The sequence below is a fragment of the Pelophylax lessonae genome (assembly GCF_965119305.1).
Source record: "Pelophylax lessonae genome assembly, chromosome: 9".
NCBI classification, from domain to species: Eukaryota; Metazoa; Chordata; class Amphibia; order Anura; family Ranidae; genus Pelophylax; species Pelophylax lessonae.
The window spans coordinates 82,083,297-82,110,366 of NC_138776.1; the positions used below are offsets into that span (position 1 = coordinate 82,083,297).

General features: G+C 43.9%; 1 protein-coding gene across 1 annotated transcript in view; it reads left to right on the top strand.

Annotated features, from left to right (window-relative positions):
• The window catches only part of LOC309564235 (alpha-2-macroglobulin-like protein 1), a 351,540-nt gene that overhangs the window by 250,700 nt on the left and 73,770 nt on the right, over positions 1-27,070 (top strand). The window contains exons 21-24 of the mRNA XM_082268861.1: positions 189-319; positions 7,202-7,253; positions 11,284-11,367; positions 24,950-25,126. Coding sequence (XP_082124987.1) covers positions 189-319; positions 7,202-7,253; positions 11,284-11,367; positions 24,950-25,126 — 444 coding nt within the window. The remainder of the gene's footprint in view (positions 1-188; positions 320-7,201; positions 7,254-11,283; positions 11,368-24,949; positions 25,127-27,070) is intronic.

The following is a 27,070-nucleotide window of genomic DNA, read 5'->3' on the forward strand; positions in this document are numbered from 1 at the left end:
CAATTCATAAAGCGGCTTTTGAAACGGAACCGGCACAGCCTCGCTGCAATTAAAAATGTTCACATTTCCCTGAAGTTAGGCTTTAACTTTTTGCATGCTTTAAGTTTGCTAGCATTTTCAGAAGGAAGTCTTTATTACAATTTTTTTTTTTTTTTTTTTTACTTTTTTGGTGTTTTTTTGTTGTTAAGGAAACTTGAAAGTCCGTGTAAGCAGTGGTTCATTTCAACTTAAAGGGAAGTGCACAGATCAACCTTCCAACCTAGGCAAAGACTACCAAGACTACCAAGAAGATAATATTGAAAAAACAGTATTTGTAAAGGTAACTAGGAATAGGTCCCTTCAATCCCATATAATGATTGTTTAAAGTTGCTTGTTTCGCTTCAGTTTGGTGACATACAGTATATGTAGCAGGTTTTCCAGGCATTGGGCCTGATATGGGTCTGCCATTGTTACCGGTGACACCTTCAGCCCATTTAAGCAGAATACCCAAGTGTGAGATTGGAGCCAATGACCATTCCTGCATCTTTGGTTTGTTTTGTTTATTTGAAAATAGGGATAGGAGAAGGGAATGAGTGGGATACTCCTCTGGCTCAACTAGGTACAACTGGGACACTTTGCAGAAAAATGTCTGTTAGCGCTGTCTTGACGCCAGCTGGATGCCGACGAACGCTTACTGGCGCTTGAAAAATGCTTTATTACTGAACTGTGCTAGAACTTGACTTGTAACCCTCTGGTTAACTCAAAACATCCTGGACTGCATTGAGACTTGACTCTTGACACTCTGTAAAGCTCAAAAGTTCTGTGGTAGCTCTTTGTAACTGCTTGTGCTGCTGCAACTCTCAACACTGTACACTGCACACTGTACACATTAACTCTTCAGGGCCCAACCGCTGGCGCCCCATTACACTTTCAGGGTCCTCTACTAGGCACCCCCTCTGCACTTCAGGGTCCTCTCACTAGACATCCCCTCTGACACTTCAGGGTCCTCTCACTAGGCACCCCCTTTACCGCTAGCTAGCTCCTGGATCCCTTGAACCCCCAGGGGCAGTGACAGTACTCATGAACTTGGAATGCTTTCCTGAAACTGGGCCCCTCAACTCTGCTGGTCCCCGGCACACTGGATCCTCTCTGCAGCTCAGCTCTCTCTGTACCATCAGGCAAGCCGCCGAGACCCCGATCCTTCTGATAGGAGGAGAGACAGCCGTACTCTCTCTCCTGGGACTCTGCTTCCCGCCAAAGACGCTGCATCATGCGCTCCCCTCAAACTTATACCCACTCACAGAATGCTGTGCGGCAGAATCTGCCTTCCTGGGGTAGATACAGGCCTGAATGTGCCACTGATTGGGTTTCCTCCACTGCCCAATAAGAACCCTCTCATGAAGCCAGTTGGGAGACTCTGCTCTCAATGGCAACACCTGGGAGACATGACAGCCCAGCTGAAAATCAGGGCCCTGCTGTTATGCAGCCAAGGCCCACTATACTTTTGCCTAGCACCTACCTTGTAGGGTGCTACATCTATACAATAGGCCATTACGCAAGCCATTATAACCATTCTCCCCGTTCACATTGGTGCGACTTGTCATACGGTTTGACAGTTCCAAATCGCATTACAAGTTACACACCATTGCCAGCAAAGAAATTGTTCATATAGCTGTGAGTCATGTCGTAGCAGTTATGAAAAGGTTCCTGCACTACTTTTTACCGATTTCCTTGCAACTTGCATAAACCTCTGTTAAATAAAGTCGCAAAATTGGCAGTGCAAATTTCACTGATGTTCAGCTTTGAAATCGTACTGAAATAGCACAATTTCAAAGCCGCACCTATGTAAATCAGTGCTTATATTGACTTCCCCACTTCATTTCCCTCTGTGCCTTTGTTGACATCCAGACTTTTAGTTACTTTAGCAGTATGTTTTATGTATTTGAATAAATACAGGACATGTTTTTAAAACCTTGTTTTACTTCAGATAGAGCTTGAAAATGAATGCAGATTTGTATTCAATAATACATCATTAAATTGATCTTCATCGGGGGACACTGTTTATTTTTTATTAAAGGATTTGTCCAAAATGTGTGTGTCTTAATTTTTTTTTACCCTTTTTTGCTGAATGGGTACGGTACCCGATACATATTCACATATTCAGGGGGGCCGGGATCTGGGGGCCCCCTTGTTAAAGGGGGCTTCCAGATTCCAAGAAGTCCCCTGCCCGCAGCCCCCGACAACCACAGCCCATGGTTGTTGGGAAGAGGGCAAGGTGCTTTGGTGTGGGGGGCATAGCCACGTTGAGGGCATGTTGCCTGGTATGGTTCGGGGGGTGCGGCACTCACTTATCCCCTCCCCCTTCCTGACCTGCCGGGCTTCATGCTTGGATAAGGCTCTGGTATAAATCTTAGGGGGGACCCCACTCCCATTTTTTTTTTTTTTGTTAACTTTTACTTTTTCCCCTTAAAGTCCTGAACAGAGGGCCTGGTATGGACTGAGGGGGGGGGGGGGCGTGTAATTTCATGCTTTTTTTTTTTCTTCAGAAATGTCATTTTTGCGGCAGCACTTCAAGTGAAACAATAAAAATAAAAAAATCCTTTAAATATAGTGCCTGGGAGGTCCCCTTAGTCTTACACATGCTGCAGCAAACATTACATTTCTAAAGAAAAAAAAAACTGTCAAATCACATTTAAATTGACTCATGGTTACAATTGCTGGTACCTGGCTATTTAAAAAAAAGAAAGAAACGGCATGGGCCCCCCCCTCCCCCAGTCCATATCGGGCCCTTCGGGTCTGGTATGGATTTTAAGGGGAACCCAGCGCCAAAATGTAAAAAAAATAGCGGGGGGTCCCCCACCCCTAAAATCCATAAAAGATCCTTATCCGGGCATGCAGGTCAGATAATGGGGGGGGGGAGCGAGATCCACCTGTGTGTAATCAAGTCTCCGTATAAGTGCACCGGCACTGTGATAGTCTCAGAGGTCTGTTTAAAGCGCAGAGAGCATCATGAAGAACAAGGAACACACCAGGCAGGTCCGAGATACTGTTGTGGAGAAGTTTAAAGCCGGATTTGGATACAAAAAGATTTCCCAAGCTTTAAACATCCCAAGGAGCACTGTGCAAGCGATAATATTGAAATGGAAGGAGTATCAGACCACTGCAAATCTCACCTGGCCGTCCCTCTAAACTTTCAGCTCATACAAGGAGAAGACTGATCAGAGATGCAGCCAAGAGGCCCATGATCACTCTGGATGAACTGCAGAGATCTACAGCTGAGGTGGGAGACTATGTCCATAGGACAACAATCAGTCGTATACTGCACAAATCTGGCCTTTATGGAAGAGTGGCAAGAAGAAAGCCATTTCTTAAAGATATCCATAAAAAGTGTCGTTTAAAGTTGACCACAAGCCACCTGGGAGACACACCAAACATGTGGAAGAAGGTGCTCTGGTCAGATGAAACCAAAATCGAACTTTTTGGCAACAATGCAAAACGTTATGTTTGGCGTAAAAGCAACACAGCTCATCACCCTGAACACACCATCCCCACTGTCAAACATGGTGGTGGCAGCATCGTGGTTTGGGCCTTCTTTTCTTCAGCAGAGACAGGGAAGATGGTTAAAATTGATGGGAAGATGGATGGAGCCAAATGCAGGACCATTCTGGAAGAAAACCTGATGGAGTCTGCAAAAGACCTGAGACTGGGACGGAGATTTGTCTTCCAACAAGACAATGATCCAAAACATAAAGCAAAATCTACAATGGAATGGTTCACAAATAAACATATCCAGGTGTTAGAATGGCCAAGTCAAAGTCCAGACCTGAATCCAATCAAGAATCTGTAGAAAGAACTGAAATGCTGTTCACAAACGCTCTCCATCCAACCTCACTGAGCTCGAGCTGTTTTGCAAGGAGGAATGGGCAAAAAGTTCAGTCTCTCGATGTGCAAAACTGCTAGAGACATACCCCAAGCGACTTACAGCTGTAATCGCAGCAAAAGGTGGCGCTACAAAGTATTAACTTAAGGGGGCTGAATAATTTTGCACGCCCAATTTTTCAGTTTTTTATTTGTTAAAAAAGTTTGAAATATACAATAAATTTCCTTCCACTTCATGATTGTGTCCCACTTGTTGTTGATTCTTCACAAACAATTACAGTTTTATATCTTTATGTTTGAAGCCTGAAATGTGGCAAAAGGTCAAAAAGTTCAAGGGGGCCGAATACTTTCGCTAGGCACTGTATATATACACTGTGTATATATATATATACACACACTGTATATACACTACAGTTTATATACCTGTCACGCAACATTTGTTTTTTTGGGGGGGGTTTTTACCAAATAAATGTAAAATTCCTTTTGGCTTACATTTGTATAGAAAGATTATTCATTTGCAAAGTTTTTAACACAAACTAAAAAAAAAATGTTTTTCAAAATTTCTGTCTTTTTTCCTTTCTATAGCAAAAAAATGAAAAAACAGTGGTGCCTAAATACTACCATAAAAAAGCTATATCTGTTTAAAAAAACAGATAAAAAATGTATTTGGGTACAGCGTTGCATGACTAGTTGCCATTCAAAGTGTGTGATAGTTTTGAAATCTAAGAAATGGCCTGGGCAGGAAGAGTCTTGAAGTGGTTAGCTGCAGTAATGAAAAAACTTTTGCCCTATGTAGTGTGGTAAAGTCGTGCTTATCTCAGGATATACAGTTCTTATGTATGAGTGTAGGTACTTGCTTTGAGCTCAGCTTTAAATACATTTTATTTATAACAAATATCATTTTCAGTTGAAATGTGTTCTTTTTTTTGTCCCTGGTTAAGTATTCATTAAAGGAAATATGTGTTTTCTGTATAACATATTTTAGGTTTATTTGGAAAAAAAAAAAAAAACATATTTTAGGTTTATAAGCATTAAATGTTGCTTAGAAAAATATCTTATTCAACGCTTGCAATCAGTAAGCACCTAAAATACCAACCTACTGGAAGTGAAAACAGCAGTGTGATTAGATTACACATGCTGCAATATACCTCAAAGGGAAGGGCCGCACCCAGGGCCAAAGATTATACAATTTTTTGGAAGGAAATAAAATTGCTTGATTCCCCCATCAAAACAGTCATTGTTGATGGGGGAATCCCTCCTGAAATGCTATTGTGTTCTGCGAGCAGGGAGCCTTTCCTGTTAGCAGAACACAATGATTAGTGTTGCCAGCTATAGCTGGCACCAGTAATCTTTAGGGAAGAATCTGATAGGCTGGTTTTACACGTTGATCCATAGACTGACTTGTGTACAACCAAGGGTGCCTATACATGGATCAAAATTCGTCCGGCCCCTGCTGAACTGCCCGAATCCCAATCCAACATAACGTGTGAAAAGAAACATGGGTGCTGCCATAGTGGATATTTTCTGAAAATACTTGATTGGCTGCTATACCAACCCACTAGCTTCAGGGCTTTGACTCCCATTGATTCAGAATAATAAAATAAATAATTGAAGTCTGAGCAAGAAACAAAAGTCCTCATGTACATATTGTTCAAGGTCAGTGGCTTAGTCATTGATGTCAGGGCCATCTTACTGAATGGGCATGCTGGGCAGTTGCCCGGGGGCCCCACTTGCCCAGGGGGCCCCACCTGCCCATCGACCCAACCCCAGCCAAACATTAGTCCTGATTCCCGTGTGCATTCTGTCGCCAAAATTAGCAGGTTGCAAGCGCCTGTTGGCCCTGCACTGCTGTCAGGCCACTTGGGCCGTGGAGGGGGAGCCCACAACTACAGGAATGCCTGCCCACCTCCACGGGAATGGGCACACACAGGACAGTCGAGTCTTACTCCTGTCCATGCGTGTGTTCACCAGACCCAGCCGCCAAACTTGGAAGCTGTCATTAGCCTGGCACTGCAGTACCAATAAATATCGCCTAATCGATACTTTGCATTTTTATTCTTGTGGGTGATTGTGTAGGCAGGGCCCCAGTGCACTGCATTGCCCGGGGCCATTTAATGCTCTTAAGATGGCACTGATTGGTGTCACTAGCACTCTGTATGTTTACCACTCCTGATCCCTGCACTCTATACAACACATATACCCGACCTCTTTACTCTATTGGGTTGATTTACTAAGACTGGAAAACGCAAAACCTGGTGCAGCTGTGCATGGTACCCAGCCAGTTTCTAACTTAAGCTTGTTCAATTAGGCTTTGACAAAAATAACTTGAAAACTGTTTATATGCAGAATTGCACCAGATTTTGCACTCTCTGGTTTTAGTAAATCATCCCCTATATGTTGCATACTCCTAACCCCTGCACTCTGTAGGTTACATGCTCCAAGTCCCTATACTTTACATACTCCTGATCCTCACACTGTAAGTTACATACTCCTGCACTCTGTATGTTATATACTCCTGACCCCTGCATTCTGTGTTTTACATAATTCTGACCCTGCACTCTGTACACTGCGTTGCATATTACATATTCTGCACCCTGTATGTTGGGCTGTACAATACTTTTACTCTTAGCTAGTGGACTCTGTTCGATGGGTTCTATGTTACTTTACTCCTGACCACTGCTAGCAACACGCCTGATTAAAGTATTGAAGTATGTGGGTCACCAAGACAGGCAGAAAACTAGCATTTTTTAGAAGAGCACAGCAATGACCTCCATGTATCTCTCCTGACATGTTTTCTTTAGGTCTGACAGACCTATTTGACTGATGCCACTACACACAGAGTAATTCCAAGCATGCTATGTTAGGCTTATATTTTAGAAAGCCAAGTATGAGTTGTAAACTTAATTGATGTCCTCTGGAATACATTTTTATTTGTAAAATATAGATGATGTAAAAATAATTGCAAAAATTATAAATCACTGGTTTATTAAATAATACATGTTATAATTGGCAATAGACCATTATATTTTCTCTTTAAAGAGTTTTTCTTCTATATCTAAAAACCTATCCATCACCCCTCAGCTAAAAACGAAAAAAAAAAAAAAAATAACAGCAAGATACTGATTTGTGAACTCTGTGTGACTTTTATAGTCTCTGAGCAACATCTTCTATCACAGAAAGGGTGATGTGGAGCAAATATAATAATGTAGCCAGGGACGGATCCAAGACTGTATATAATGATATAGATGTAATGAACCTTATTTCTTTTTCTTTCTTTCTCTTTTTTTGTTAAGCTATAAATTACAGTCCTGGTAATTCTGGAATGTTCTCTTTTTTTCTCCAGCCATCTGGACTTCTAGAGGAAAAGATACAGGCATCACTACTCTGTCCATCGGGTAAGGAACTACTGTGTAAAATCAACATTTATTGACTTGCTTAAAGCCCAACTTCCACCAAAGCTTTTGTTTTTGGATAGATCATAAAAGAGTATCGACCTCCAAAGGGTTTTTAATGCTATCTATGTCTATTTGGGAGTTTTTACCCCATTTCCTGTCAATTGATAAGAACCTATTCAACAGGGACGCAGGCAAAGGAAAAGCAAAAATTTGCAGCGCTGTTAGATTGTGTTATAAAGTGCAATGGTGCTAAAGCATACAAATATATGCTAACCAAAAAATAAAGGGCATAAGCTATGTGCAAAATCGCGTAATTACAGTGCTGAAATGTGCAACTTATAAAGTATCTAAATACTTCAATGCATAAAGTGCAAAATTGCATAAGAACTACAAATTTACTGTAGTACTAGGCAATAAAGTCCAAATTTAGATATGGACCACAAAATCATAAAAACATATATATAAAAAATATATAAAAGTGCATAGGTGATAAAGTGGCTGATGCGGTTAATGTGAAATGCTCATCATAGCATAAAGTCCACAAATTCCACTATAGATGTGCAAAGGTGCTGATAAGTATTCTATTGTGAATTCAGGTGCTTGACCACCACCAACAGGACAACTGTAATGAAGGCTTACCAGATGTAGTGGACCCAATAAAGTATACACCTTTTGGGTAATTCAGACTTCTAAGAAATATATAGGTTTCATATCAGTAATACATCCAAAGATCAATGGCTCAATCCTTCAATGTCATCCACTGTTATGGAATACTATAGCCACTAGCAGTAAGAGCAGCAAGAAATCCTCTTCTGGACGCTCAAAAAATAAAAAGCTGACATAGTGTGTATCTTTTAAAAAAACATTTAATAGTAAAAAAGAAGAAACACACTTACACAGACTTGATGGTATAGCGCTTGTACAAGTAGATAAAACACGGCATTAGCAGTAGACCCGACGCGTTTCGTCTAAGTAGACATCATCTGGGGTGTCTAACTTTGAATGCCGTAACCTGGGGACAGAAACCCCCAATTAGATCAGTAAAGCTAATCACTGAATACAGATCCCTGCACTTCCTGTGTATCCAAGATGGCGCTGAGGCTTGAGTTCTAATCCTCATTCTGGTTGTGTTTTCAGAAAGCACTAGATGGTTTCAGGTAGGCCAAGCCTCACTGTGGAAACGTTCTTTCAAACCACCCACAGGATGCCTCGTTTTCAACATACACAGAAGAGACCAAGCCTCTCTCAGAGTTGTAATAAACCAACCAGGATCCAGGACTCCGTGAATGGAAAATACCCACAGGAAATGTTAGCATTTTGATATATAAACAGGGGGGGGACTCTCCAGTCTAACGCACCAAAAATAGGATAAACAAAACGATATACAGTCAGGTCCATAAATATTGGGACATCGACACAGTTCTACTCGTTTTGGCTCTATACACCACCACAATGAATTTGAAATGAAAAAAAAAAGATGTGCTTTAACTGCAGATCTTCAGCTTTAATTTGAAGGTATTTACATCCAAATCAGGTGAAAGGTGTAGGAATTAAAACAGTTTGTATATGTGCCTCCCACTTTTTAAGGGACCAAAAGTAATGGGACAATTGGCTGCTCAGCTGTTCCATGGCCAGGTGTGTGTTTAGTCACTCATTATCCCATTTACAAGGAGCAGATAAAAGGTCCAGAGTTCATTTCAAGTGCGCTATTTGCATTTGGAATCTGTTGCTGTCAACTCTCAATATGAGATCCAAAGAGCTGTCACTATCAGTGAAGCAAGCCATCATTAGGCTGAAAAAACAAAACCATCAGAGAGATCGCAAAAACATTAGGTGTGGCCAAATCAAATGTTTGGAACATCCTTAAAAAGAAAGAACACACCGGTGAGACCCAGAAGACCACAGAAAACAACTGTTGTTGATGACCGAAGAATTCTTTCCCCGGTGAAGAAAACACCCTTCACAACAGTTGGCTAGATCAAGAACACTCTCCAGGAGGTAGGTGTATGTGCGTCAAAGTCAACAATCAAGAGAAGATTTCACCAGGGTGAATACAGAGGGTTCACCACAAGATGTAAACCATTGGCGAGCCTCAAAAACAGGAAGGCCAGATTAGAGTTTGCCAAACAACATCTAAAAAGCCTTCACAGTTCTGGAACAACATCCTATGGACAGATGAGACCAAGATCAACTTGCACCAGAGTGATGGGAAGAGAAGAGTATGGAGATGGAAAGGAACTGCTCATGATCCAAAGCATACCACCTCATCAGTGAAGCATGGTGGTGGTAGTGTCATGGTGTGGGCATGTATGGCTGCCAATGGAACTGGTTCTCTTGTATTTATTGATGATGTGACTGCTGAAAAAAGCAGTAGGATGAATTCTGAAGTGTTTTGGGCAATATTATCTTCTCATATTCAGCCAAATGCTTCAAATCATTGGATGGCGCTTCACAGTGCAGATGGACAATGACCTGAAGCATTCTGCAAAAGCAACCAGAGAGTTTTTTAAGGGAAAGAAGTGGAATGTTATGCAATGGCCAAGTCAATTACCTGACCTGAATCTGATTGAGCATGCATTTCACTTGCTGAAGACAAAACTGAAGGGAAAATGTCCCAAGAACAAGCAGGAACTGAGGACAGTTGCAGTAGAGGCCTGGCAGAGCATCACCAGGGATGAAACCCAGCATCTGGTGATGTCTATGCATTCGAGACTTCAGGCTGTATTTGACTGCAAAGGATTTGCAACCAAGTATTAAAAAGTGAAAGTTTGATTTATGATTGTTAATCTGTCCCATTACTTTTGGTCCCTTTAAAAAGTGTGAGGCACATATAAAAACGGTTGTAATTCCTACACCGTTCACCTGATTTGGATGTAAATACCCTCAAATTAAAGCTGAAAGTCTGCAGTTAAAGCACATCTTGTTTCATTTAAAATCAATTGTGGTGGTGTATAGAGCCCAAAAGATTAGAATTGTGTCAATGTCCCAATATTTATGGACCTGAATGTATATGGTGGAATTTGTGGACTTTATGCTATGATGAGCATTTCACATTAACAGCATCAGCCACTTTATCACTTTTGCATTTTTATATATTTTTTATATATATATGTTTTTATGATTTTGTGGTCCATATTTATTTTGCACTTTATTGCCTAGTACTGCAGTAATTTTGTGGTTCTTATGCAATTTTGCACTTTATGTATTGAAGTATTTAGAAACTTTATAAGCTGCACATTACTGCACTGTAATTACGTGATTTTGCACATAGTGTATGCACTTTATTTTTTGGTTAGCATATATTTATATGCATTAGCACCATTGCACTTTATAACACAATCTAACAGCGCTGACAATTTTTGCTTTTCCATTGTCTTCACAAATTGTCATTTGTTGTTGCTGGCTGCTGTATATTTGGGGTTGGAGCAGTATATAGCAGTGTTTTTCAACTCCGGTCCTCAGGGCACACTAACAGGCCAAATTTTTAGTATTACCTTGGGGAGATGCCGACTAGAAGACTGCAATCACTGAGCAGCAAATGATATCACCTGTGATGTATTTCAGTTTTCTTGCAAACCTGGCCTGTTAGTGTGCCCTGAGGACCGGAGTTGAGAAACACTGGTATATAGTATAACCATATAGGGACACAGGCAAAAGCACGTTTTAGTACAGAAGCCCCCCGCCTTCCTGTCCCATCTACAACTGCACCACCAAATCTTGTATGGGCATCACAGGAACAGAAAGTCAGGGACAATCTAGCCAATTGGATCTAAAACAAGAAAAATAAAAAATTAACAGAATTTTTACTTGTTCCCCACTCTACCCTAAGCTAAAGAAACACATTATAGCCTGAGTTAGGCTTTATTAATATAGTGACGAACAATGTTGCTTATCATCAACTTTAATCATTAAAAATCAGCTTTAATACTAGTCTGCTGCATTTCAGCTAAAAGCTGCCTTTTGATTGGTTGCTAAAGATAGAACAACCTAAATACTAAATTAGTGTTTTGTTCTTGTTTCATCCTTACAGGTGACAGCATCCACACAGAAATGTTGTTAGATCTTCCAGACAGAATTGTACCAGGCTCAGATGAGGCTTTTGTCACTGTATTAGGTGAGAGAAATCTGCAAGACCAAATTAAAAGGAAAGCAACAACACTTTACATTTTCTTTAAACATTTTTCAGTCATTTAAATGCAAAAATCTCAACTCCAAGTTTTAACAAATGTGCCATAAGTATCCTAATGTTCACTTGCGTGAATGTTATTTTAAACTATAGTTTCTTTAAAAAAAAAACTGTCATTTTGACCAGTGAAGATCATTCTAGCTTAGTAGATCAAGTTTCCAATTTATCTGGAGGGATGAATTTAGGCGTGTTTAGATCTTAGTCCAAAGCCAAGGCATTACCTGCCCTGCAGCCACACGTATAGATGGTCCATTGGTCCTTGTATGCATGTGGCTTAGAGGCTGGGAATACCTCTAGGATGATTGGCTCTGTACAGTGACAGCTTTCTGGCAGGATGGCTCAGGTGGGTTCAGACTAGGATCCAAACATGCCTGAGTTTATTCCTATTCAATTCGGTTGATTTTACTTAGTCCCTTTAAAATGAAATAGAAATTGTGGAAAGCATTAAAGGCTTCTTAAAGACCCTAACACTTCAAGCTTACCAGCAAATGAACACAGGACCTGATGTGTGACAGATGCACATTTTCTCATGTTAGCGGAAAATACTTTGTGTATTGCTGTCAAATGATTAAAATGTTGGCCTTTAAGAATAGGCCAACACATACTTTGCAGGTTGTATGCCATATATATTACAGTTTTCCCATCCCATGTGTGTCTGCAGGCTCCACTTGTGTTGGTATTGTAAGGTTCAGCTCAAGTGTAGCTCTTTTTGTGAACTTCAGTCTAGCTAGTAAAGTATGTTTTAGGGCTTTCTTTGCCTACTTTAATTTAAAAGGAAAGGTTGCTTACAGCAGGATTCCCACACAGGTTTTAGCATCATGCAGTATTCAAAGTAATTATATAGCCTTTTGGTAATAAAGCAGCCCACCACCAGCTTCACCGGCTGTAAGCCTAATAGAACACAGTCTCTCTCTCCTGAACACAACAGTGCTAACAAACTGCTCCTGTATCAACTATATCTTCAGGTGTCGGCCTGGTAAGTGCAGACAGACACACTGGGGGAGATATACTAAAACTGGTACACACATAATTTATTGAAGCAGTGCATAGTAACCAATCACCTTTTAGATTTTATGGCCAAAGCCTAATTGAGCAAGCTGAAGTTAGAAGCTTATTACTATGCACAGCTGCACCAGATTCTGTGTGCACCAGTTTTAGTGTTTATGCACCTGCTTCTCCATGTAGCAAAACTGTAGTTTTCTCTGCTTTTAACAAACATTTCAGGTGCTAACTGGGTGAGAGAGTTATCCAAGTGTGAGACCAAATAGATTTATCTCACCCAGGCCTTAGATCCCAAAGGATTAAATATTGAACTGGACCTCAACTGTTTTATCAGTGACCACTAGTGGGTTCCTGATTAACAGTTGGTGGTCTTCAGTCTGATCTTCTCTACTAATACTTGCCTGTTTTTAAGCTACTATAGATTATTTGCAGGGTTTTGATGTCACTGCCCGAGTGATCCTTGTCTATAAATTATTATAAATTTTAAATTTTTATATTTAGAATTTTAGGAAATTTTAAATTAAGCTAACTATGGTTTTATTTTTGAATGATATTTATATGGATTTTAAAATTTCTGATATTTATATATATATATATATATATATATATATATATTTATATATTAAACTTTGAATTGAGGGAGGTATTGATTAATCACCATGGCTTATTGTGTGGGTTTTAATGCCTTTGTGTGAAAGCACGGTTCATACTGTATGATGCACTAATTATTGTATAATGGTTATATACATAGTCAAATTATTGTCTTCTATTATATAGATAGTAGTTTGCGGTGCTATTAGGATATTCACACAGAGTCTTATTTGATGATGCATTCTATTACATAGGCTTATTTGATGATGTATTTTATTAGTGGCAATATTTAATAGCAAGGGTTAATCTTGTCAATGAGATCACGGCGTAAGGTTCGTGCTTCCCTGCTGACATCTATCTATTGACGCCTCGGTCTCTCCGTCCCACTATTGTGGTTGATTGGATGTGATCGTTGTGGCGGCCGTCCGCTTAATTTGCATGATGGGCGGTCTACGTGATATTGATGCATCAGCTGTGTGAGTATTTTCCTACAAGTACCAGGATGCCGCGCCGTGAGTTCACGCCCTTTCACAAAGTCGGAAATGACGAAACGCGAACCTCACGGCGTCCAGAAGTACTGGGGGACACGAGCGGAGTGATCGGAGTTGCCTGACACCAACGTGGAGAGGGTGAGAGGTACCGTCACTGTCCGCGAATGGACCCTATGTAGTGAGAGCATACTATTTACTGCGCTGCATTTTAATTTGTCTGTGAGTGGATTTACATTTGAGTTTGGGTTGAATAAATGTGAAGCTTAAAACGTTATCACACTAGTGCGTGCCTTTCTATCTCTTTTCCCTGTCGAGTCATCCTGGTCCATGGACGATCTGGTGAGAAGGGATTAAAGGAGCACGAGGATCATTGGGGTCATTAGCTGCCACAGGGAGAACACTGGATCTGAGCCAGTTTGGATGACAGCATTTCTAAGTGTGTGAGCCTTACCTATGAAAGTGGGTGGGCAATTTGTTCCGGTGAGTTGCCATTCTCACTGATTTTCACAACGGTGGATACAAATAGCTTTCTGAGGATTCTGGCTGCACGGTGTTTTTTCCTGTCTGGTGGATTGGCTTTCTTTAGTGATCTTTACTACATGAACCTACTCTTGGAGCATCTACTCTATGAATATTGGACTGAACATTTTTTGTCTGCGCTACTAATACTTTTACTTTAGAATCCATATGGGATTTGAGTTGTGTATTTAATTTGATGTTTTATGTTTGAAAGTAGCTGCGACTGGTCTTTACTTAGACATATTATTTATCCTATATCGTGTAACGTGTGGGCAGGGGATATATTACTTTTAATTTTTATTTTAAGGAATATTTTTTTGATAAACATTCCAGATCCTCAACCAACAGTAAATAGGGCGCAAACCCACTTTACTGCCAACATAGGTGTAGTGCTTACCCCCGCAGAAGCTACTGATGATGACGGGTTCTCTGTTCTGCCACAACTCTCCTAACTGCTTTGTCCCTACTAACACATTTGGCTGTAGACTAAAAGCCGTTTATACCTGTGGACTTAAGAGTTAATATGCTACCATCTTTAGGAATTCACAGGAATTAGGCCACAAACCACTTGGTGTTAAATTAAGTAATTATATTATGGCAAATGCAAGGCATAAATTAATAAACAGACAATAATACAGACTTAGGATCAATATAAGAAATAAACGGTCAATGATTCACTAACTGGCACTCAAAAGACTATAGCAAAGCTAAACTGAAATATAACAGGTGCAACTGGAGTCTCTAGATCTGCACCAACTAACTCAGAAGAAAAGGGTTCATGCATGCATGCTATGCATACAACCCCAGCAGCGGGTAAGAGTATGCTTTCCTAGTACATGGGGTATACTCTGAAGATGGTGAACAATACATTGCAAGCTAATAGTTAACATTTGCCAGCTTTTGGTTGGTCCCTTCTTTAGGTGGTGCACTGTCACTTTAAAAGTGTTGGTGAGTGTGAATGACCAACTGGGTAAGAGCGGGCCCCTACAGCGTTTAATGTATATATGCATATGAAAAAGTGGCAAACCCTAAGAGTAGTCTAAAGAGCCATATAAAATGAGCCTCCGAGGAATTATGTTTCTCTGTTTGCTCTGCAAGAGAGAATATACAGTATATGATCTAATTTAACTGTTTATGTGAGAGTGTGGCGTCCGGTGTACCTTTGTGGTTTTAAGACAACGTTGTCTTTTTTATTGGTGATGGTGGGAAGTTCCTGTCTTTTGATTCATTTGTGTTTGAATTTGATATTTTTGTGTTTAATTAAAATCTGTTATTTTTTGTCACATATTTTTGTAACTTCTTCATATACCGTAATTTCTTGTAACCATTCCCTGGAGGTTCATTTGTTATGTCTCTTTAGTAGAGTTGAACGGACACCTGGATGTCCGTGTTCGGCGGGTTCGGCCGAACTTTAATAAAAAGTCCGGGTCCGTGTCCCGGACTATTGCCGAACTTTTCCCGGACACCGAACCCCATTGAAGTCAATGGGGACCCGAACTTTCAGGCACTAAAATGGCTCTAAAACACCAATGGAAAGGGCTAGAGTTCTGCAAATGGCAGCAAAACGTAGTTAAGAGCATGGTAAGTGCTCTGCAAACAAATGTGGATAGGGAAATAACAGAAAAATAAAACAATGTTCTTCATCTCTGAAGGATGAGGCCCATATGGAGTAGGAGGGAGGTTGAGGTGGTGGTGGATGTGGCGGTCTCATAGGCGTGCACACAGGGCCTGGGCACACCCTAATCACCTAGGGCACATAGCATTATCGCTTTGTTTGCCAGTGAGGAGATGGGAAAGTTCTCCCTCGGACCTGCTCTGCTCTATTTCACTTTGCCAGCAGGGAGAGTAATGTATCGGGGCCATGTACATGTAGGCAAACACATGCATGTGTATTTAAACTTTGGGGTGCACACCCTAATGCAATAGGCTGCGCACACCTATGGGCGGTGTAGGTGGAAGCGGCGGTGGAGGAGGACCAGGGCCGGATTAAGAGCATCATGGGCTTGGTGCTGAGGATTTTGAAGGGCCTTAAGGGCCGTGCCTTGGCATGCACCCAGAGGAGGAAGGGTGCAGCCATGCATACCTAATTCAACATGGGATGCTGTCTCTGAAGCCCATAAACACATCCATGCATCGGCAACTGTCCCTCCTTGTCCGGCCTTCGTGCTGTGTGGGAGGTTCTGAGGGAGCTGCCTGGGGAAGCGAGCATAGAAGCCAGACTTCTGTGTTTACAAGTGACAGAAGAGCGGTAACAGTGAATATGGCCAACCCGGGGCCTATATAAAGGTAGGGGCCTGGAGCTGCAGCTCCAATAGCCCCTACGTTAATCTGGCCCTGAGGAGGACGAAGTAGCCAACACTGCTTCTTTTCAGAAATTTTAAATGAGGGTACACCCCAAAAGAGTGAGAAAGAGCAAAAATAGAACAATGGCTGGGTAAGGTCGGTATCCATCGCTATTCTGCACAAGGTACGGAAAAGTCCCGTGGGATCCATGCCTGGTTCATTTTAATGAACGTGAGCTTGTCCACATTGTCTCTGGACAGGCGGCTGCGCTTGTCTGTGATAACGCCCCCAGCCGTGCTAAATACCCGTTCAGATAATACACTGGCTGCAGGGCACGCCAGCACCTCCAAGGCGTAAAGGGCAAGCTCAGGCCATGTGCCCAACTTGGAGACCCAGAAGTTGAAGGGGGCAGACCCCTCATTTAGTACGTCTAGGCGTGTGCACACATACTGCTCCACCATGTTGGTGAAATGCTGCCTCCTGCTAAGACGTTCCATATGAGCTGCTGGTGCTGCTGTTTGTTGTGGTGTGCTGACAAAGCTTTTCCACATTTCGGCCATGCTAACCCTGCCTTCTGAGGTGCTGGCGGTGCCCTGGTTGCGTTGGCGACCTCTTCCTCCTCCTCCTCCTCTGCCTTGTGCTTCCACTGTGGTCCCGCTGTCAGGTGGGAATGCCAGCAGCATCGCGTCTACCAGCGTGCCCTTCTACTCGCGCATCTTGCGATCGCGCTCCAGTGAGTGAATTAAGGATGGTACGCTGTCCTTGTAACGGGGATCCAGCAGCGTGGCCACCCAGTAATCAGCACAAGTTAGAATGTGGGCAACTCGGCGGTTGTTGTGGAGACACTGCAGCATGTAATCGCTCATGTGTGCCAGGCTGCCCAGAGGCAACGAAAGGCTGTCCTCTGTGGGAGGTGTATCGTCCGTGTCCTCTGTATCCCCCCAGCCACGCACCAGTGATGGCCATGAGCTGGTCTGGGTGCCACCCTGCTATGAACATGGTTCCATCTCCTCCTCCAGCTCCTCCTCCTCATCCTCCTCATCCTCCAGAACTGTGCCCCTGCTGGACAATTGTGTCCCTGGCGTTTGTGTGTGCAGGAACCCACCCTCGGAGCCCCTTGTGAATGACTGCCCTGAAAGCCTTGGAAATGTTACCTCTTCATCCTCCTCCTCCTCCTCCTCCTCCTCATCCAGTGCCACATCCTCTTCCATCATCGCCGAATTGTTTTTTCAAGGAGGCATAGAAGTGGGATAGTTAAACTGACAACGGCGTCATCGGCACTGGCCATGTTGGTGGAGTACTCAAAACAGCGCAACAAGGCACACAGGTCTTGCATGGAGGCCCAGTTATTGGTGGTGAAGTGGTGCTGTTCCGCAGAGCGACTCATGCGTGCGTGCTGCAGCTGAAACTCCACTATGGCCTGCTGCTGCTCGCACAGTCTTTCCAGCATGTGCAAGGTGGAGTTCCACCTTGTGGGCACGTCACATATGAGGCGGTGAGCGGGAAGGCCGAAGTTACGCTCCAGCGCTGACAGGCGAGCAGCAGCAGGGTGAGAACGCCGAAAGTGCGCACAGACGGCCCGCACTTTCTGCAGCAGCTCTGACATATCGGGGTAGTTTTTAAGGAACCTCTGCACCACCAAATTCAGCACATGCGCCAGGCAAGGGATGTGCGTCAAACCGGCTAGGCCCAGAGCTGCTATGAGATTTCGCCCATTATCGCACACCACCAGCCCGGGCTTGAGGCTCGCTGGCAGCAACCACTCATTTGTCTGCTGTTCCATGCTCCTCCACAACTCCTGCGCGGTGTGTGGTTTTTCCCCCAAACAGGCAAGTTTTAAAACTGCCTGCTGTTGTTTACCCCTGGCCGTGCTGAAGTTGGTGGTGAAGGTGTTACGCTGTCCGGATGAGGAGGCGGTAGAGGATGAGGAAGCGGAGTAGGAGGAGTTAGGAACAGGAGGCAAACTGAAGCGCCCTGCAATCCTCGGTGGTGGAAGGACATGCGCCAAATTGCTATCCGCCTCAGGCCCATCCACCACTGCATTTACCCAGTGTGCCGTTAGGGAGATATAACGCCCCTGACCGTGCTTACTGGTCCACGTATCGGTAGTTAGGTGGACCTTGCCACAGATGGCGTTGCGCAGTGCACACCTGACTTTTTCCCCCACTTGGTTGTGCAGGGAAGGGATGGCTTGCCTGGAAAAGTAGTGGCGGCTGGGCACGACGTACTGTGATACAGCCACCGACATAAGGTTTTTAAAACTGTGCGTCTCCACCAGACGGAATGACAGTATTTCAAAGGCCAAGAATTTTGAAATGCTGGCATTCAGGGCCAGGGATCGCGGGTGGGTAGGGGGGTACTTCCTCTTCCTCTCAAGTGTTTGGGAGATGGAAAGCTGAACGCTTCCACGGGACATTGTGGAGATGGTTGATGACCCAGGTGGTGGTGTTGCTGACAGATCCTCTGTTTGCGGGGTGGCAGGTGCCGGTATCACTACAGATGTGGCTGGAGCGGCCGAGACTGCAGCAGAAGAGGAAGCAGGATGAGCCAGAGACGTTTCTTGGTTTTGAAGGTGTCTACTCCACTGCAGCTCGTGCTTTGCACTTAGATGCCTGATCATGCAGGTTGTGCTCAGGTTGAGAAGGTTTATGCCTCGCTTCAGGCTCTGATTGCACAGGGTGCAAACCACTCGTGTCCTGTCATCAGCACATTTTCTAAAGAACTTCCACGCTAGAGAACTCTTTTGAGCTGGCTTTGGTGCGCTCGTTCCCTTGCTGCATTGGGCAGTAACAGGCGTAGTGGCTCCGCTTCTGCACCCTGCTCCCTCTTCTGCTGTGCTGGTGGCTCTGTGCGACCACCGCCTCTTCCTCCAAACTACTCAGGTCACCTGCATGACGTTCATTCCATGTGGGGTCGAGGACCTCATCGTCCTCCACATCATCTTCCACCCAGTCTTCACCCCTGCCCTCCTTGTCGGTTTCCACAATTCTGAACGCCGCAGCAGTTGGCATCTGCATTTCGTCATCATCGGAGACGTGCTGCGATGGTCCTTGCATGTACTCATCTTGAGAAATAAGTGGTTGGGCATCGCTGCACTCAATCTCTTCCACTTCTGGGGCAGGGCTAGGTGGATGGCCCTGGGAAACCCTGCTAACAGAGTCCTCAAAAAGAAGAAGAGACTGCTGTATGGCTTGGGGCTCAGACTGCTTGCCTGATTTCCAAGGGGGTGAGGTGAAAGACGGTTGGACATTGGCTGCAGGTGCCAACTCTGACCTTTCTGCAGTAGACTGGGTGGGAGACAATGTGAAGGAACTGGAGGCACTGTCAGCAACCCAATCTACTATCGCCTGTACTTCTTCAGGCCTCATCACGTCTAGAGGCGCATTATGCCCTACCAAATACTGCTGCAGGTTCTGTCGCCTACTCACACTTGAGGAAGGTGTTTCACTTGTGCGTGTAGCTGGCACAGATCGACCACATCCTCTCCTTGCAACAGGAGCTCTACCAGCAGCACCACGACCCAGGCCACGGCCCCTATTTGACGGTCTCCTCATATTTCTGTAATTTATGATCTTGCCCTAGAAAGGTGTTTATTGAATAGCGGAACAAAACAACAACAGTATCGCACGGGTGTATCTGACAGTCAAATATGCAAACTATGCCGCAATTTAATGTTTTTTACCCCAAAAGGGTGTATATTGAATAGCGGAATAGGAAAAAGGATAAAAAAACTGTGTATCTCGCACGTACAAACACAGACTAGGCCCCGATTAAAAATGTTTGTACCCTAAAGGGAGGATGAGGAAGAGGAGTAGGAGGAGTTGGGAACAGGAGGCAAACTGAAGCGCCCTGCAATCCTTGGAGGTGGAAGGAGATGCGCCAAACAAATTTAAAAGGTGTATCTCACATGTACCGATACAGACTATGCCATAATTTAATTTTCTTACACTCCAAAAGGGTGTATATTGAATAGCGGAATAGGAAAAACTTTATAATACGGTGTATCTCACACGTACAAACACAGACTAGGCCCCGATTACAATTTTTTGTACCCTAAAGGCAGGATGAGGAAGAGGAGTAGGAGGAGTTGGGAACAGGAGGCAAACTGAAGCGCCCTGCAATCCTCGGCGGTAGAAGGAGATGCGCCAAACAAATTTAAAAGGTGTATCTCACACGTACCGATACAGACTATGCCGTAATTTAATTTTCTTACACTCCAAAAGGGTGTATATTGAATAGCTGAATAGGAAAAATGTTATAATACGGTGTATCTCACACGTACAAACACAATCTAGGCCCCGATTACAATTTTTTGTACCCTAAAGGCAGGATGAGGAGTAGGAGGAGTTCGGAACAGGCAGGAGGCAGACTGAAGCACCCTCAAATCCTCGGCAGTATGAGATGCGCCCCAAAAATTGGAAAGGTGTATCTCACACGTACCAACACAGACTATCCCGCAATTTAATTGTTTATACCCAAAGGTTTAGATTAAATAGCGGAATAGAAAATATGATCAAAAAAAGTGTATGTATCTCACACGTACAAAACCACACTAGGCCCCAATTACTATTGTTTGTACCCCTAAAAGGCTGGATGAGGAGTAGGAGGAGTTTGGAACAGGCAGCACCCTCAAATCTTCAGAAGTATGAGATGAACCCCAAAAACTTGGAAAGGTGGATCTCACACGTACCAACACAGACTAAACCCCGCAATTTAATTGATCCCCAAAGGTTTTTATTGAATAGCGGAATAGAAAATATGATCAAAAAATGTGTATGTATCTCACACGTACAAAACCACACTAGGCCCCAATTACTATTGTTTGTACCCCTAAAAGGCTGGATGAGGAGTAGGAGGAGTTTGGAACAGGCAGCACCCTCAAATCTTCAGAAGTATGAGATGAACCCCAAAAACTTGGAAAGGTGGATCTCACACGTACCAACACAGACTATCCCGCAATTTAATTGATCCCCAAAGGTTTTTATTGAATAGCGGAATAGAAAATATGATCAAAAAAAGTGTATGTATCTCACACGTACAAAACCACACTAGGCCCCAATTACTATTGTTTGTACCCCTAAAATGCTGGATGAGGAGTAGGAGGAGTTTGGAACAGGCAGCACCCTCAAATCTTCAGAAGCATGAGATGAACCCCAAAAACTTGGAAAGGTGGATCTCACACGTACCAACACAGACTATCCCGCAATTGAATTGATCCCCGAAGGTTTTTATTGAATAGCGGAATAGAAAATATGATCAAAAAAAGTGTTTGTATCTCACACGTACAAAACCACACTAGGCCCCAATTACTATTGTTTGTACCCCTAAAAGGCTGGATGAGGAGTAGGAGGAGTTTGGAACAGGCAGCACCCTCAAATCTTCAGAAGCATGAGATGAACCCCAAAAACTTGGAAAGGTGGATCTCACACGTACCAACACAGACTATCCCGCAATTTAATTGATCCCCAAAAGTTTTTATTGAATAGCGGAATAGAAAATATGATCAAAAATAGTGTATGTATCTCACACGTACAAAACCACACTAGGCCCCAATTACTATTGTTTGTACCCCTAAAAGGCTGGATGAGGAGTAGGAGGAGTTTGGAACAGGCAGCACCCTCAAATCTTCAGAAGCATGAGATGAACCCCAAAAACTTGGAAAGGTGGATCTCACACGTACCAACACAGACTATCCCGCAATTTAATTGATCCCCAAAGGTTTTTATTGAATAGCGGAATAGAAAATATGATCAAAAAAAGTGTATGTATCTCACACATACAAAACCACACTAGGCCCCAATTACTATTGTTTGTACCCCTAAAAGGCTGAATGAGGAGTAGGAGGAGTTTGGAACAGGCAGCACCCTCAAATCTTCAGAAGTATGAGATGAACCCCAAAAACTTGGAAAGGTGGATCTCACACGTACCAACACAGACTATCCCGCAATTTAACTGTTCCCCAAAGGTTTTTATTGAATAGCGGAATAGAAAATATGATCAAAAAAAGTGTATGTATCTCACACGTACAAAACCACACTAGGCCCCAATTACTATTGTTTGTACCCCTAAAAGGCTGGATGAGGAGTAGGAGGAGTTTGGAACAGGCAGCACCCTCAAATCTTCAGAAGTATGAGATGAACCCCAAAAACTTGGAAAGGTGGATCTCACACGTACCAACACAGACTATCCCGCAATTTAATTGATCCCCAAAGGTTTTTTATTGAATAGCGGAATAGAAAATATGATCAAAAAATGTGTATGTATCTCACACGTACAAAACCACACTAGGCCCCAATTACTATTGTTTGTACCCCTAAAATGCTGGATGAGGAGTAGGAGGAGTTTGGAACAGGCAGCACCCTCAAATCTTCAGAAGCATGAGATGAACCCCAAAAACTTGGAAAGGTGGATCTCACACGTACCAACACAGACTATCCCGCAATTGAATTGATCCCCGAAGGTTTTTATTGAATAGCGGAATAGAAAATATGATCAAAAAAAGTGTTTGTATCTCACACGTACAAAACCACACTAGGCCCCAATTACTATTGTTTGTACCCCTAAAAGGCTGGATGAGGAGTAGGAGGAGTTTTGAACAGGCAGCACCCTCAAATCTTCAGAAGCATGAGATGAACCCCAAAAACTTGGAAAGGTGGATCTCACACGTACCAACACAGACTATCCCGCAATTGAATTGATCCCCAAAGGTTTTTATTGAATAGCGGAATAGAAAATGTGATCAAAAAAAGTGTATGTATCTCACACGTACAAAACCACACTAGGCCCCAATTACTATTGTTTGTACCCCTAAAAGGCTGGATGAGGAGTAGGAGGAGTTTGGAACAGGCAGCCAGCACGTATGATGTGTGCTCTGTCCCTGAACTAACACAGCAGAATGATGCAGCGGCGCTGCCTCGGACTTATAAATACTTGGTCACATGCTTCAGATGGCCAATCACAGCTACTAATACATTTGTAGGCATGGCTGGGATGGCTTAAGGCACAGCAGTTAAACGCTTGTTGATTGGCTGTTGAAAGCCCGCTATGAAAAGCGCGCCAATGCATGCAAAACCCGGAAATAAAACGACCGAACACGGATTTTTACCCGAACATACAGTAAAGTTTTCGGGTCCGTGTTCGGGTAACAAAAAAACAATTATTCGGTACGAACACGAATAATAGAGTCCGTGTTCGCTCAACCCTACTCTTTAGGCTACTCTTCTGGTATGCCACTTTTTCATATGCATTCTGTTTTTGCCATAGAGCCTCCCCATGTAGTTTCTTGTTTAATTAATATAGCAAGGGCTTAAGATGTGTAGTTCAACTCACTACCCCTGGAAAAAGAGTAGCTTGGTCCCAGCCGCTTAGCAATCAGCAGGTTCCAGAATTCAGATCAAAGATCCTCACACATGATGCAATCTCTCACCTTCGATCCTAGAAACACAGCGACTCTCTTCCCCAAAGTTTAGTCTTCTCGGGCAGCTTTAGCAGACATGGAATGCAGGCCTGTCCTCTCTCTCTTTGACGTGGTTGAGCAAGCTCAGTAATAGGTCTGCTCAGCTCCTCTCCTTGGCTCTGTGTCCTTGGATGTGAAGTACAGACTCTGACAGTAGGTCAGTACCCTTTGCTCTCCTCTCTAGACTGAACCAGATATGGAACAAATTGCCCATGAAAGCTGTGAAGCTATAGCTCTCCTCCTCCTGGTGCAGTGGCCCATGGGAATTTAAGTCCAGAAGCCATTAGCCTTTATATACAAGAAGTGTTCAGCGCCCCCTGAAGAACTCCCATGATCCACGGCACCCGCACAACAAGTTCTTCCTCCTGTCCCCATTGGCCCCTTTCTTTCCTGTTCTCTCTGCACCGCTGGGAAGGGAGAACAGAGTGAGTGAGAAAGTACACAGAGGCACTCTATGCAGTTATCGCTGGCGGCAACATGGGGGGAGAGGGCAGGGAGCAGGGGAGGAGTGAGCACACACACAGATTTCGGGACATGTTCCTGTAACTGCAGTGGATGAGGGCGCCAACCCAGCCAACCACGGCTGCTCAGCTGCTGCCCTCAGCATCTGTGGGGGGGGGGACATACTGCCTGGGGTACACTGCCTGTGGCACCTGGCTATATGGGATTGTGCCACTTAAATCTGTTTGGATCATTTGTTCGGACTGGACTATAATGAGTTCTTACCATACATATAGGTGTTTGTATTCTTCTTGAACAATGTAGCCCAACCTCTAAAACCCATTTGCTTTTTTATTGACCAAGGTTGCACCATGTTGTTACTGGGAAAAATCAGGCAGTACGCAGTAGAATTGGATCTGATAAGTGTGGCTCAGTATAATCTGGGGGGATGTTGGCCTTCATAAGCTAAGGCTTTTGAAACCCCTTTAAATTCCTAGGTTTGGTATCTAATGGTAGGATACAATTCATAGCATACTTTTGATTGTATTTTTGGCAGCCATGACATGATTGTGCACTAAAAACCTGCCTCATGTATTATATGGACCCCCAATAAAGTATTACCATCTGTGAATATCACTTGATGTAGGTTTGTCCAATTTACAGTCTGTATGACATGTTTTTACTATTCTTATTATTCTGTGTTTTACATCAAGCCTGTTCTTTTTAGGAGATTTGATGGGCACTGCCATTGCTAACCTGGGGCAGGATATCTCCCGTTCAGAAGGGAGTGGTGAGCGTAATTTGGTAACATTTTTACCAAATATCCAAATAGTAAAGTATCTAGAAGCTACTAATCAACTGACACCTAAGATCAAATCCGAAGCTCTTACCCACATAACTAAAGGTAAGTTGCCATGAAAGCATTTCAAGGTTAAATATTTATACATGTCTGTTTCTGCACCTGCAGTGTATTGTTCCTGATCCTGAATTGCGCTTAGTATTTTGCAAACAGAACTTGGAAAAGAGTGCAGAGAGTTTACTACAGATCACTCTAAGGCACTTGTGTCGAATAGAAAAACTACGGGCCGAATCAAGCCCTCTAGGTTATTTTATGTTGCTCTTGCACCTCTCCTACAGCTGTGGCACCCAACTCATCTCCGCCACCGCCTTGTATCAGCAGTCAGCAGCAGAAATGAGGACAGAACCCTTCCTCCAGATTCTGTGCCTCGCTGTGCAGCTGCAGAATGCCCTCTCCTCTGTCTCCCATGCTCTCAGCATTCAATAGACTCCAGGAGCTGACTATAGCCCTTCTCTGGTCCTTCTTCTTAAGTCTTAAGTTATTACTAAAACCAATAATAATGTAATGCAGAGTCAATTATTTAATAAGATATAGAGTAGAAACATTTATATTGTGTTACAGAAACAACCTACCCTTTGAGGGCAACCATAATGCTGATGCTTCCCACGATTAAATTAAATTTTAAATGTGCACAAGGAAGGCATGTTCACCAGTGGCGGCCGGTTTATTGAGGGCGCAGGCGCGCCGCCCCCCATCCATGCGTCTGGCCCCTTAATCTGCATGCAGGGGCTCTGGACGCATGGAGCTTAATGTTTTTTTTTTTTTTTTTTAAATCACCTGATTAGAGCCAGAGGCTCTAATAGGGGGATGCAAAGGGTGGTCCCGGGGTGCAGAGCAGTGCGCCCCAAGCCCACCCATTGTGTGACAATAGCGAATGAAAATTCGCTCTTGTCACACCGATCCTCCTCCTGGCCAATCAGGAAGCTATTTTAATACCGGCTTCCTGATTGGCCGCAAGGCAAACCCCATGCCATTGGCCAAGGAGGAGGGAGGACTCGAGGAGAGTGGAGACTCGCTGCCGGGGGACACAGTGAGGAGAAGCCGCTGCCGGGACTGAAGAGAAGCCGCCGCCGCGGCTGCTCCAGGGCTCCAGGTAAGTGCACTGGTCTCGGGGGGGGGCCCACACTGCATTGAAGGGGGCACGCACGCACGCTGGTCTCTGCATTAAAGGGGGGATGTATGCTGGTCTCTGCATTGAAGGGGGCACGTACGCTGGTCACTGCATTGAAGGGGGCATGTACACTGGTCACTGTATTGAAGGGGGCATATACGCTGGTCACTACATTGAAGGGGACATGTACGCTGGTCCCTGCATTGAAAGGGGCCATGTATGCTGGTCACTGCATTGAAGGGGGCATGTACGCTGGTCACTGCATTGAAGGGGGCATGTACGCTGGTCACTGCATTGAAGGGGGCATGTACGCTGGTCACTGCATTGAAGGGGGCATGTATGCTGGTCACTACATTGAAGGGGGCATGTACGCTGGTCACTACATTGAAAGGGGCATGAACGCTGGTCTCTGCATTGAAGGGGGCATGTATGCTGGTCACTGCATTGAAGGGGGCACGCTGGTCTCTGTATTGAAGGGGGCACGCTGGTCACTGCATTGAAAGGGGGCACGCTGGTCACTGTTTTGAAGGGGGAACGCTGGTCACTGTTTTGAAGGGGGCACACTGGTCACTGTGCATTGAAAGGGGGCACGCTGGTCACTGTGCATTGAAAGGGGGCACGCTGGTCACTGTGCATTGAAAGGGGGCACGTTGGTCACTGTGCATTGAAAGGGGGCATGCTGGTCACTGTGCATTGAAAGGGGGCACGCTGGTCTCTCTGCATTGAAAGGGGGCACACTATACCTCAAAGTCACGCAATTTTTACAGCTTTTTTTGCCGCAAAGCAATGCCTATTACATTTTTCTGTTTGCGCCCCCCCAAACATTTTGAGCACCAGCCGCCACTGATGTTCACAGAGGGTAAAATGTGCTTTAAAGA